Below are 14,747 nucleotides of genomic sequence, written 5' to 3'. Positions count from 1 at the left end.
TGTCTCTTCAGAGCTTTGTGAGTATCTTCTGCCAGGCTTTTCTTTCTTTCTTTTTTGTTTTTCCTTCTCTCTCTCTTCATCTCTCTTAATGCCCTTTTTCTCAATTAGACAATATCATCCTCTTCAAAAATGTAGAAGACGAATCTTTTGCTAATGACTTAACACTACTAAATTTAAACTCTTCTTTTTGAAATTCCACCGACCAAAGGTTTGTTCTTATTTTTCTCCAGAAGCAAGAAGTAATATATCATGTATAACTTATAATTTCTTAAACGAGAAATTTTCATTTTTGAAATTTACCTTAGATTTCATTTCTATAATTTCATGGCCATTGACTTTATACCATTGAAAAAAATCACATCTCTAGCAAACCAAGATATGTTTACTAGATTTTAATATGGATCAATATATATTTATTGTTGCTAAATATTAAAAATTAGTATTCAAATAAATCACTGTGTTAAGTTCATTTTACACTGTGATTTCTCATCAGATGTTTGATTGACATAATGGAGCAAGCAATCACTATTTGAAAAGTTGAATATTATTTGGCCTTCAGAATGGATATCACACCTTCAGTTGGTAGTTTTTATACATAAAAATGTTCATTGATCAAGTTGAAGTATCATTATAGATTTCATGATTCCTCTCATTAATTCCAGTATCAAATAGCTTTAATGTGCATTTTAAAATTGAATGACTAACAAGATTGCATACCGGCTTAAAATTTTTATTTTGGAAACACACAGTTTTCTCTTATTCTCTAAATCTAGGCCATTTGTCTGAGATCTTGTCTTTGCTTTTTAGTGGACTTAAAATGAGCAATATAAATACAAATTTTTTAAAACATCTTTATTAGAGTATAATTGCTTTACAACGGTGTGTTAGTTTCTGATTTATAACAAAGTGAATCAGTTATACATATACGTATGTTCCCACATCTCTTCCCTCTTGCATCTCGCTCCCTCCCACCCTCCCTATCCCACCCCTCCAGGCGGTCACATAGCACCGAGCTGATCTCGCTGTCCTATGTGGCTGCTTCCCACTAGCTATCTACCTTACGATTGGTAGTGTATATATGTCCATGCCTCTCTCTCGCTTTGTCACAGCTTACCCTTCCCCCTCCCCATATCTTCAGGTCCATTCTCTAGTAGGTGTGTGTCTTTATTCCTGTCTTACCCCTAGGTTCTTCATGACATTTTTTCCCTTAAATTCCATACATATGTGTTAGTATACGGTATTTGTCTTTCTCTTTCTGACTTACTTCACTCTGTATGACAGACTCTAGGTCTATCCACCTCATTACAAATAGCTCAACTTCGTTTCTTTTTATGGCTGAGTAATATTCCATTGTAATATTCCATTCCACATCTTCTTTATCCATTCATCCAATGATGGACACTTAGGTTGTTTCCATATCCGGGCTATTGTAAATAGAGCTGCAGTGAACATTTTTGTACATGACTCTTTTTTGAATTATGGTTTTCTCAGGGTATATGCCCAGTAGTGGGATTGCTGGTCATATAGTAGTTCTATTTGTAGTTTTTTAAGGAACCTCCGTACTGTTCTCCATAGCGGCTGTACCAATTCACATTCCCACCAGCAGTGCAAGAGGGTTCCCTTTTCTCCACACCCTCTCCAGCATTTATTGTTTCTAGATTTTTTGATGATGGCCATTCTGACTGGAGTGAGATGATATCTCATTGTACTTTTGATGTGCATTTCTCTAATGATTAATGATGTTGAGCATTCCTTCATGTGTTCCTTGGCAGTCTGTATATCTTCTTTGGAGAAATGTCTATTTAGGCCTTCTGCCCATTTTTGGATTGGGTTTTTTGTTTTTTGTTATTGAGCTGCATGAGCTGCTTATACATTTTGGAGATTAATCCTTTGTCAGTTGCTTCATTTGCAAATATTTTCTCCCATTCTGAGGGTTGTCTTTTCATCTGGTTTATGGTTTCCTTTGCTGTGCAAAAGCTTTGAAGTTTCATTAGGTCCCATTTGTTTATTTTTATTTCCATTTCTCTAGGAGGTGGGTCTAAAAGGATCTTGCTGTGATTTATGTCATAGAGTGTTCTGCCTATGTTTTCCTCTAAGAGTTTGATAGTTTCTGGCTTCACATTTATGTCTTTAATCCATTTTGAGTTTATTTTTGTGTATGGTGTTAGGGAGTGATCTAATCTCATATTTTTACATGTACCTGTCCAGTTTTCTCAGCAACACTTATTGAAGAGGCTGTCCTTGCTCCACTGTATATTCCTGCCTCCTTTATCAAAGATACGGTGACCATATGTGCATGGGTTTATCTCCGGGCTTTCTATCCTGTTCCATTGATCTATCTTTCTGTTTTTGTGCCAGTACCATAATGTCTTGATTACTGTAGCTTTGTAGTATAGTCTAAAGTCAGGGAGCCTGATTCCTCCAGCTCCGTTTTTCGTTCTCAAGATTTCTTTGGCTATTCAGGGTCGTTTGTGTTTCCATACAAACTGTGAAGTTTTTTTGTTCTAGGTCTGTGAAAAATGCCAGTGGTACTTGGATAGGGATTGCATTGAATCTGTAGATTTCTTTGGGTAGTAGAGTCATTTTCACAATGTTGATTCTTCCACTGCAAGAACATGGTATATCTCTCCATCTATTTTTATTATCTTTAATTTCTTTTGTCAGTGTCTTATAATTTTCTGCATACAGGTCTTTTGTCTCCTTAGGTAGGTTTATTCCTAGATATTTTATTCTTTTTGTTGCAATGGTAAATGGGAGTGTTTTCTTAACTTCACTTTCAGATTTTTCATCATTAGTGTATAAGAATGCCAGAGATTTCTGTGCATTAATTTTGAATCCCGCTACTTTACCAAATTCATTGATTAGCTCTAGTAGTTTTCTGGTAGCATCTTTAGGATTCTCTATATATAGTATCATGTCATCTGCAAAGAGTGACAGCTTTACTTCTTCTTTTCCGATATGGATTCCGTTTATTTCCTTTTCTTCTCCAATTGCTGTGGCTAAAACTTCCAAAACTATGTTGAATAAGAGTGGTGAGAGTGGGCAACCTTGTCTTGTTCCTGATCTTAGTGGAAATGCTTTCAGTTTTTCACCTTTGAGGATGATGTTGGCTGTGGGTTTGTCATATATGGCCTTTATTATGTTGAGGAAAGTTCCCTCTATGCCTACTTTCTGGAGGGTTTTTATCATAAATAGGTGTTGAATTTTGTCTATAGCTTTCTCTGCACCTATTGAGATCATCATATGGTTTTTCTCCTTCAATTTGTTAATATGGTGTATCACATTGATTGATTTGCGTATATTGAAGAATCCTTGCATTCCTGGAATAAACCCCGCTTGATCATGGTGTATAATCCTTTTAATGTGCTGTTGGATTCTGTTTGCTAGTATTTTGCTGAGGATTTTTGCATCTATGTTCATCAGTGATATTGGCCTGTACTTTTCTTTCTTTGTGACATCCTTTTCTGGTTTTGGTATCAAGGTGATGGTGGCCTCGTAGAGTGAGTTTGGGAGTGCTCCTCCCTCTGCTGTGTTTTGGAAGAGTTTGAGAAGGATAGGTGTTAGCTCTTCTCTAAGTGTTTGATAGAATTCGCCTGTGAAGCCATCTGGTCCTGTACTTTTGTTTGTTGGAAGATTTTAAATCACAGTTTCAATTGCAGTGCTTGTGATTGGTCTGTTCATATTTTCTATTCCTTCCTGATTCAGTCTTGGCAGGTTGTGCATTTCTAAGAATTTGTCCATTTCTTCCAGGTTGTCCATTTTATTGGCATAGAGTTGCTTGTAGTAATCTCTCATGATCTTTTGTATTTCTGCAGTGTCAGTTGTTACTTCTCCTTTTTCATTTCTAATTCTATTGATTTGAGTCTTCTCCCTTTTTTTCTTGATGAGTTTGGCTAATGGTTTATCAATTTTGTTTATCTTCTCAAAGAACCAGCTTTTAGTTTTATTGATGTTTGCTATCATTTCCTTCATTTCTTTTTCATTTATTTCTGATCTGATTTTTATGATTTCTTTCCTTCTGCTATCTTTGGGGTTTTTTGGTTCTTCTTTCTCTAATTGCTTTAGGTGCAAGGTTAGGTTGTTTATTCTAGATGTTTCCTGTTTCTTAAGGTAGGATTGTATTGCTATAAACTTCCCTCTTAGAACTGCTTTTGCTGCATCCCGTAGGTTTTGGGTTGTCGTGTCTCCATTGTCATTTGTTTCTGAGTATTTTTTAATTTCCTCTTTGATTTTTTCAGTGATCACTTCGTTATTAAGTAGTGTATGTTTAGCCTCCGTGTGTTTGTATTTTTTACAGATCTTTTCCTGTAATTGATATCTAGTCTCATAGTGTTGTGGTTGGAAAAGATACTTGATACAATTTCAATTTTCTTAAATTTACCAAGGCTTGATTTGTGACGCAAGATATGATCTATCCTGGAGAATGTTCCATGAGCACTTGAGAAAAATGTGTATTCTGTTGTTTTTGGATGGAGTGTCCTATAAATATCAATTAAGTCCATCTTGTTTAATGTTTCATTTAAAGCTTGTGTTTCCTTCTTTATTTTCATTTTGGATAATCTGTCCATTGCTGAAAGTGGGGTGTTAAAGTCCCCTACTATGAATGTGTTACTGTCGATTTCCCCTTTTATGGCTGTTAGTATTTGCCTTATGTACTGAGTTGCTCCTATGTTGGGTGCATAAATATTTACAATTGTTATATCTTCTTCTTGGATCGATCCCTTGATCATTATGTAGTGTCCTTCTTTGTCTCTTCTAATATTCTTTATTTTAAAGTCCATTTTGTCTGATATGAGAATTGCTACTCCAGCTTTCTTTTGGTTTCCATTTGCATGAAATATCTTTATCCATCCGCTTACTTTCAGTCTGTATGTGTCTCTAGGTCTGAAGTGGGTCTCTTGTAGACAGCAAATATATGGGTCTTGTTTTTGTATCCATTCAGCTAATCCATGTCTTTTGGTAGGAGCATTTAGTCCATTTACATTTAAGGTAATTATCGATATGTATGTTCCTAGTCCCATTTTCTTAATTGTTTTGTGTTCGTTATTGTAGGTCTTTTCCTTCTCTTGTGTTTCTTGCCTAGAGAAGTTCCTTTATCAGTTGTTGTGAAGATGGTTTGGTGGTGCTGGACTCTCTCAGCTTTTGCTTGTCTGTAAAGGTTTTAATTTCTCCATCAAATCTGAATGAGATCCTTGCTGGGTAGAGTAATCTTGGTTGCAGGTTCTTCTCCTTCATCAGTTTACATATGTCCTGCCAGTCCCTTCTGGCTTGCAGAGTTTCTGCTGAAAGATGAGCTGTTAACCTTATGGGGATTCCCTTGTGTGTTATTTGTTGCTTTTCCCTTGCTGCTTTTAATATGTTTTCTTCGTATTTACTTTTTGACAGTTTGATTAATATGTGTCTTGGCATATTTCTCCTTGCATTTATCCTGTATGGGACTCTCTGTGCTTCCTGGACTTGATTAACTATTTCCTTTCCCATATTAGAGAAGTTTTCAACTATAATCTCTTCAAATATTTTCTCAGTCCCTTTCTTATTCTTTTCTTCTTCTGGAACCCCTATAATTCGAATGTTGCTGCGTTTAATGTTGTCCCAGAGGTCCCTGTGACTGTCCTCAGTTCTTTTCATTTTTTTTTTCTTTATTCTGCTCTGCAGTAGTTATTTCCACTATTTTATCTTCCAGGTCACTTATCCGTTCTTCTGCCTCAGTTATTCTGCTATTGATCCCATGTAGAGTATTTTTAATTTCATTTAATGTGTTGTTCATCGTTGTTTGTTTCATCTTTAGTTCTTCTAGGTCCTTGTTAAATGTTTCTTGCATTTTGTCTATTCTATTTCCAAGAATTTGGATCATCTTTACTATCATTATTCTGAATTCTTTTTCAGGTAGACTCCCTATTTCCTCTTCATTTGTTAGGTCTGGTCGGTTTTTATCTTGCTTCTTCACCTGCTGTGTGTTTTTCTGTCTTATCATTTTGCTTATCTTACTGTGTTTGGGGTCCCGTTTTTGCAGACTGCAGGTTCGTAGTTCCTGTTGTTTTTGGTGTCTGTCCCCAGTGGCTAAGGTTGGTTCAGTGGGTTGTGTAGGCTTCCTGGTGGAGGGGACTAGTGCCTGTGTTCTGGTGGATGAGGCTGGATCTTCTCTTTCTGGTGGGCAGGTCCACGTCTGGTGGTGTGTTTTGGGGTGTCTGTGGACTTATTATGATTTTAGGCAGACTCTGTGATAATGGGTGGGGTTTTGTTCCTGTCTTGCTAGTTGTTTGGCATAGGATGTCCAGCACTGTAGCTTGCTGGTCATTGAGTGAAACTGGGTGCTGGTGTTGAGATGGAGATCTCTGGGAGATTTTCGCCATTTGATATTATGTGGAACTGGGAGGTCTCTTGTGGACCAGTGTCCTGAAGTTGGCTCTCCCACCTCAGAGGCACAGCACTGACTCCTAGCTGCAGCACCAAGAGCCTTTCATCCACACGGCTCCCAATAAAAGGTAGAAAAAGTAGAAAGAAAGAAAGAAAGAAAGAAAAAGAAAGAAAGAAAGGAGGGAGGAAGGAAGGAGGGAAGGAAGGAAAAAAAGAAAGAAGATAAAGTAAAATAAAGTAAGGTAAGAAAATATAATAAAGTTTTTAAAATAAAATATAATTATTAAGAAAAATATTTTTTAAAAAATAGCAAAAAAAAAAAAAACCCCAGACGCATAGAACCCTGGGACAAATGGTTGAAGCAAAGCTATACAGACAAAATCTCACACAGAAGCATACACATACACACAAAAAGGGGAAAAAATCATAAATCTTGCTCTCAAAGTCCACCTCCTCAATTTGGGATGATTCATTGTCTATTCATGTATTCCACAGATGCAGCTACATCAAGTTGATTGTGGAGCTTTAATCCGCTGCTCCTGAGGCTGCTGGGAGAGATTTCCCTTTCTCTTTGTTCTCACAGCTCCCGGGGGTTCAGCTTGGATTTGGCCCCACCTGTGCGTGTAGGTCGCCGGAGGGCGTCTGTTCCTAGCTCAGACAGGACGGGGTTAAAGGAGCAGCTGCTTTCGGGGGCTCTGGCTCACTCAGGCCGGGGGGAGGGAGGGGTGCGGATGCGGGGTGAGCCTGTGGCGGCAGAAGCCGGCGGGACTTTGCACCAGCCTGAGGCGCGCCGTGCGTTCTCCTGGGGAAGTTGTCCCTGGATCCCAGGACCCTGGCAGTGGAGGGCTGCACAGGATCCCCGGTAGGGTGGTGTGGATAGTGACCTGTGCTCGCACACAGGCTTCTTAGTGGCGACAGCAGCAGCAGCCGTAGCGTCTCATGCACGTCTCGGGTCCGCGCTTTTAGCCGCGGCTTGTGGCCGTCTCTGGAGCTCCTTTAAGCAGCGCTCTTAATCCCCTCCCCTCGCGCACCAGGAAACAAAGAGGGAAGAAAAAGTCTCTTGCCTCTTCGGCAGGTCCAGACTTTTCCCCGGAATCCCTCCCGGCCAGCCGTGGCGCACTAGCCCCTGCAGGCTGTGTTCACGCCGCCAACCCCAGTCCTTTCCCTGCGCTCCGACGGAAGCAAGAGCCTCAGCTCGCCGCCCCGCCCGCCCAGCGGGTGAGCAGACAAGCCTCTCGGCCTGGTGAGTGCTGGTCGGCTGTGATCCTCTGTGCGGAAATCTCACCGCTTTGCCTTCCGCGCCCCTGTTGCTGCGCTCTCCTCGGCCCCGAAGCTTTCCTCCTCCGCCACCCGCAGTCTCCGCACTCGAAGGGGCTTCCTAGTGTGTGGAAACGCTTCCTCCTTCACAGCTCCCTCCCACTGGTGCGTGTCCCGTACGTATTCTTTTGTCTCTGTTTATTCTTTTTTCTTTTGCCCTACCCAGGTACGTGGGGAGTTTCTTGCCTTTTGGGAGGTCTGAGGTCTTCTGCCAGCGTTCCGTGGGTGTTCTTTAGGAGCAGTACCACGTGTAGATGTATTTGTGGTGTATCTGTGGGGAGGAAGGTGATCTCCGCGTCTTACTGTTCCGCCATCTTCCCCTCGTCCTAATACCAAGTTTTTTAATTTAAAAAATTTTAAATCACAGGGTCCAATTTCAGTCTTCTTAATCTTCTTAATTCATCTTGAATTAGGAACTCGATTTAAGAAGAAATACAGTATCATTTTGTGTAGTATTTGTCACTTAATTCATTGTAAGTTTGTACTTTTTATTGTGGTCTCTTATGGTCTGGAGCATCCTTCTGGGACTTAGAGTGACTTTTGGTTCAGTCACTGCAACAAAGTCCTTTTTGATGGAGCATTGACGTGAAATTCGTAGACCGAAAAAAGAGGACTAAAGAAATTAGATATATAGTCCACAGACTATAAAAAATAAGCTAGTAGAAAATAAACCTTACAGTATATAGTTGGATAGCCAGTTAAATTATTGATTAAACATACTACATTATTGAGCAAGGGATGATGAACAAAAATGTTTCTTTAAAGCCAGATTTAAATTAATGCAAACATATGTGCCTAGTTTAGTATTCTTTTCTTAGTATATTTATTCTCTTTCCAGTTTTTAAAATCCAGGATTGGTGTACTGTCAGCTTGAAATTACAACTCACTCAGAAATAAAGTGCAGTTTATCTGCTGGCCCAAAATTTGGAGGCTCCAGGAATGAGTTCAAAATTAGCTAGAGCAATTAAAGTGTTGCAGTCTTATCTCTATTAATACCTCTCAGGTGCCAACTATCTAAGGGCTATTTAGCCCTTGTTACCTCTTGTAACTTCTTTTTCCTCTCCTTCTCCCTCAGTGAAGGCAGGAGACTAGGAGGGCTGATAGCTGCCAGCACTTTTGTTAACAGAACCTAAGCTGTTTCTTTAAAGCAGGCTTCTTAAAGCAAAAACAACAGAGAAGTACTTTTTTCTTTACAGTTTATTACTAACATTACAAGTCAGCTTTTATTAGAGCATATACTAATGTCTCAACAATGCACAGAAGTCTCACGATTTTGTTTTCTTTCACAAAATGGATTGTTGATACCTATTGCTCTCCACTTTCTGAATTCATGTATCACATCCACATCCACAGATATTATTATAGTTTGATGTCAGTAATGCCTTGTATTATTTGTGGTGGTCTCCTGAAATTCTTTAGAAAATAAGTGTGTGTGTGTGTGTGTATTAGAGAGAGGATAAGTGAGAAAGAGAGAGGGAAAGAAAGAAGGGAGGAACAGAAAGAGAGGGAATATGTTGTTTAAATGGACTAGAAATAAGAAATAGCAATGGAACTCTGAAATTTAGTTATTATTCTTATATTGGATTAACTATGATAAGGTTATTTGGGGCTGGAATTTTAGTTTTGACCCTGCAGAACACATAAACAAGCTTAGTCAGTTTCATTTATGTGCCCACGCTCCAAATTTGTTTTAACCACTGTTAAAACATAGAGTCCATTGTTTCTATTTAGGGCCCATTGTAGCCCATTGATTTTGTTTCATGTTGTGCTCACTGTTATTTTAGAGGGACTTAAGGGGCATTTTATTTACCGGTTTCTCTTTAGAGTTAAGTCTCACCATGTAGGTTGATGAACATCATCAATAAGTAACACACATTCTGTTCATATTGTCACACATATTCCGTCATAACCAGGAATCACCTGTGATGTTGTTCCATCTACTATATTGCAGGAAAAACAGAGGTTTCTGACAGATGTTCTACATGAAGTGATGCTGCTTGACGGCTTGGCCAGTTCCCATCCAGTATCACAGGAAGTGCTTCGGGCAACAGATATTGACAGGGTGTTTGACTGGATCGCATATAAAAAGGTGGGAATAGATAAGACCCAAGTACCAATTGGATATTTCACTATCCTGGGGTAGCCAAACTATTTCATGCTAGATATATTATATCTTTCTCTTCTCCCTGGCAAGTAGAAATGGACTGTGAGTTAGAAAACATAGAGTCACTAGGTTCATGTCATTTTATGAGTTAGGACTTTGCTTTATAAATCAGTAAGATGGAGATGAATGTTTGCCAAATAATGCCTAGAAATATTGACAGTATTAATGAGTAAATCTTTGGAGTCTTGATATGAAATTGCTGTACAAATGGTGTTATGTCAGTTTTTATTATTATTAATAAGAGAGCTGACCTATATAGTGACAAATTATTTCCCACCGATGCCCCTTAAATACTTATTTTGATTGGCTGCTGCAAATGGGTATAGACAGTGACCTGACATATGTATTTTATAAACATTATTTAAGGGAGATTTGGGGAATTAAGCATGTTTCCTGGATAATAAGCATAATAAATGAAATCTTAAAGACTGGACTTTCAATGGTAAAGATTTTGGACCAATGACTAGACATCTGTAGCAATAAGGTATATTATGAATTTTTTTTCCGTTGTTACTGGGATTAGGATTTTTCCTTATAACTCTGTCCTTTTGTTGTTCTAATTTTAACAGGAGCGTGTACATCTCAGTGTATAACACTTAGCAGCCACTTAATAATTGTTAAAATAGTATTAAAATCTACTTTGTCTTTGGTGTAGATTGAATTGCGTTTATTAGGATTTCTATATAAATACTCTATTGATTTAATAACGTTTTAAGCTTAAAAACAAGTTGCTAATATTCTTTCTGAAAAACAAGATATTCCTCTTTATAACTAGAAATCAGATAATGATTCATCAGAATTTTTTGGTGCAGTAATTTGGATGTTTGGTTTTGCACTCAGGAAATGACTATCTCAATGGTTATTAGTTAATATTTTATGCTATTAGTTAACATTGTATGCTATAATATATAAAGTTGCAAATTGTGTTAGAAAATATCTTTTCAAGTCACTGATCATTGCATTGGCTCAGAAAGGATATTTTCGATGTTTTATAAAGATAAGTGGAAGTGTAGTACCATATTTAAAGTATGTAGTGTAAATATATTTATGTTAAATGTTAAATAAATATTTAAAGTACACATCCACTTTTATATATGATATTTTTTGGCTAGATTTTGCTGGATGCACATTTGGTTCATTCAACTGTATTGATTCTTAAAATATAATGCAGAAAATAATTTATTACGTTAGCTTGAGATGCATTTGGAGACATGTCTGTGGTTATTTCCCACCTAACCACCAATTCTAAAAGACTATTTGTAAATACCAGTATTATTTCTGCATGAATAATATCAGGAAAATATTATTTTGATTAAATATGTTATAGATGTGCTTTTACACGTAAGTTAACATTTATTCCAAATTTCATGTATTTGCGTAATTTTTAATTCATTCAAGAAGGTTAAGAATTAAACCAGTAGGAAAGAAGGAAGTTACAATGATTATTATTTTACCCTCTCTACATTTTGGTGCAAAGGCTTACCAATTTACAAATGTGATACATGAGCAAACTGTGCCGTGATGCTCACGATCATCATCATAAAGGACACTGGCTTATTTGTCTCTAGCCATGTATCTTTATTTATTAATTTTTTGAGGAATAACTGACAAATATAATTGTATATATTTAAAGTGTACAGTGTGATGATTTGATACACATATACATTGTAGAATGATTACCAAGATCAAGATAATTAACACATCTGTCACCTTACCTAGTTAACTCTTTTTGGGGGTGGGGAGTGAGAATGCCTGAGATCTACTCTCTGCAAGTATACAGTACTGTATTGTTAACTGTAGTCACCATGCTATACATTAGAGCATTAGAATTTATTCTTCTTATAAGTGAAAATTTGTACCCTTTGACCTGTATCACCCCGTTTCCCTCTTCCCCTAGCCCTTGGTAATCACTACTCTCTGTTTCTATGAAATTGGCTCTTTTTTTTTTTTTTTTTAGATTTTGCATATAAGTGATACCATACAGTATTTATCTTTCTCTGGCTTATTTTACTCAGCATAATGACCTACAGGTTAATCGATGTTGTCACAAATGGTAGGACATCCTTCCTTTTATGGCTGAATAATATTCAATTATATATATATCATATTTTCTTAATCCATTCATCTGTTGAAAGGCATTTAGATTGTTTTTATATCTTGGTTATTGTGAAGAAATGCTGAAAGGAACATGGGTGTGCAGATATCTCCTTTAGATACTGGTTTAAATTCCTTTGGATATTTAGGAGTGGGATTGCGAGATCATTTGGTAGCTCTATTTTTAATATCTTGAGTAACCTCCATATTATTTTCTGTAATGGCTGTACCAATTTACATTCCTACCGACACTGTGTAAGGGTTCTCTTTTCTTCACATCCTCACCAACATTTGTTATCTCTTGCCTTTTTGATAATAGCCATCACAACAAGTATGAAGTGATGTATATCACTGTGGTTTTGATTTGCATTTCCCTGATGATTAGTGATGTAGAGCATCTTTTCATATAGCTATCGGCCACTTGTGTGTCTTCTTTGGAAAAATGTCTATTGAGGTCCTTTGCCTATTTTTTAATTGGATTATTATTATTTTGCAATTGAGTTGTATGAGTTCTTTATATATTTTGGATATTAACCCCTTATCAGCTATATGTTTGCTAATGCTTTCTCTCATTCTTCAGGTTGCCTTTTCAATTTATTGATTGTTTGCTTTGCTGTGCCAAAGCTCTTTAGTTTGATGTAGTCCAATTTGTTTATTTTAACTTTTGTTGCCTGTGCTTTTGGTCTCTTATCCAATAAATCATTTCTAAGACCAATGTCAAGGATCTTTTCCCCTATATTTTCTTCTAGGAGTTTTATGGTTTCACATCTTACATTTAAGTCTTTGGTCCATTTCAAGTTCATTTTTGTGAGTGGTGTAAGATAGGAATCTGGTTTCATTCTTTTGCATGTGGATATCCAGTTTTACCAGTACTGTTTATTGAAGAGACTAACCTTTCTCCATTGTGTGTTCCTGGTGCTCTTGTCAAAAATCAGTTGACCACATATGTGTTGATTTTTATATGGAATCTCTGTTCTGTTCCACTGGTTCCATGTACCGTTGCCAGTACCATAATGTTTTGATTACTGCAGCTTTGTAATATAGCTTGAAATCAGGAATTGTGATGCCTCCAGTTTTGTTCTTTTTTACTCAGGATTACTTTGTCTAATTTGGGGTCTTTTTTGGCTCCATATAAATTTTAGGATAATTTTTATTTATTTCTGTGAAAAATGCTATTGGACTTTTGATAGGGATTACATGGACTCTCTAGATCATTTTTCAGTAGTATGGAGATTTTCACAGCATTAATTTTTCCAATCCAAGATCATGGGATATCTTTCCATTTATTTGTATCTTCCTCAATCTCACCAGTGTTTCATAGTTTTCAGTGTATGTCTTTCACCTACTTGGTTAAATTTATTTATAAGTATTTTATTGCTTTTGATGCTATTGTAAATGGGATTGCTTTCTTAATTTCTCTTTCAGATAGTTCATTGTCAGTGTATAGGAAGACAAATGATTTCTGTTTGTTAATTTTGCATCCTGCAACTTTACTGAATTAATTTATTAGTTGTAACAGTTTTTTGGTGAAGTCTTTAGGGTTTTCTATATATAAGACCATGTCATCTATAAACAGAGATAATTCTACTTCTTCCTTTCTGATTGAAGGTCTTTTATTTATTTACTTTTTGCTTGCTTAGTTGCTGTGACTAGGACTTTCAGTACCATGTTGAATAGAAGTGGCAAGAGTGGGCATCCTTGTCTTATTCCTGATCTTAGAGGAAAGGCTTAGCTTTTCACCATTGAGTATGATGTTAGCTGTGGGCTTGTCTTCATTCTAGCCATGTATCATTATGCTTAAGTACCACTGGAAATACTGTCCTTACTGTGTTTTCAACTGATGATAGGATCTACACATTTTTAATGAAGACTTATCAAGAGAAAATTTTCTTTTTAACAACTATATTGAGGAATAATTAAAATACATTAAACTGTACATGCTTAAAAGGTACAATTTAATATGTTCTGACATATGTATCCCAGTGAAAACATCACCACAATCAAGTTAATGAACATATTCATCAAAAGTTACCTCATGCCTCTTTGTAATACCTCCTCTCATCCCTCCTCACTCCCCCACTGATCAACTTTTCACTGTAGATTAATTTTCATTTTCTAGAGTTTTATGTAAATGGAATTAACAGTATGCACTCTTTTTTGTCTGCCTTCTTTCACTCAACATCATGATTTTGAGGTACAATTCATGTTGTAGAATATATGGGTATAATATAATTTGTTCTTTCACCTGGATATTTGTTTTTTTCCAGTTTTTGGCTGTTACAAATAAAGCTACTGTGAATACTTTTGTACAGGTCTTTGTATGTGTATCTGCGTTTATTTCTCTTGGGTAAATACCTAGAACTGGAATGTCTAGATGATGATAGATATGTTTAATGTTTTATGACACTGCTGAACTGTTTTCCGAAGTAGATGAACCATCGTACCTTGGTACGTTCTCATTGAAAGTGTGCCAGAGTTCTACTTTTTCCACATCTTCACCAACACAAACTAGGTATAATCAATTTGTTTAATTTTAGATACTGTAATGGTATCTCATTGTGATTGTAATTTACATTCCCCTAATGACTAATGATATTGACCATTCTTTCATTTGCATATTCTCCCTTATATATCTTTCTTGGTGAAAGGTCAATTCAAATCCTTTGCCCATTTTTTTTTTAGATTGGGTTGTTTTCTTATTATTGAGTTTTGAGGATTCTTTATATACTTTGAATGCAGGTTATCATATATATGATATGCAAATAATGTTTTCCCCAATTTGTGACCTACTCTTTATTTTCATAGCAGTATCTTT

The 14,747-nt window shown here is 36.6% G+C and overlaps 1 protein-coding gene across 1 annotated transcript in view; it reads left to right on the top strand.

The window, feature by feature from the left end:
- The window catches only part of TRHDE (thyrotropin releasing hormone degrading enzyme), a 404,965-nt gene that overhangs the window by 224,899 nt on the left and 165,319 nt on the right, over positions 1 to 14,747 (top strand). The window contains exon 6 of the mRNA XM_032647249.1: positions 9,626 to 9,763. Coding sequence (XP_032503140.1) covers positions 9,626 to 9,763 — 138 coding nt within the window. The remainder of the gene's footprint in view (positions 1 to 9,625; positions 9,764 to 14,747) is intronic.

This window comes from Phocoena sinus, chromosome 10 (assembly GCF_008692025.1).
Source record: "Phocoena sinus isolate mPhoSin1 chromosome 10, mPhoSin1.pri, whole genome shotgun sequence".
Taxonomy (NCBI): domain Eukaryota; kingdom Metazoa; phylum Chordata; class Mammalia; order Artiodactyla; family Phocoenidae; genus Phocoena; species Phocoena sinus.
This window is presented reverse-complemented; position numbering and strand designations above follow the sequence as displayed.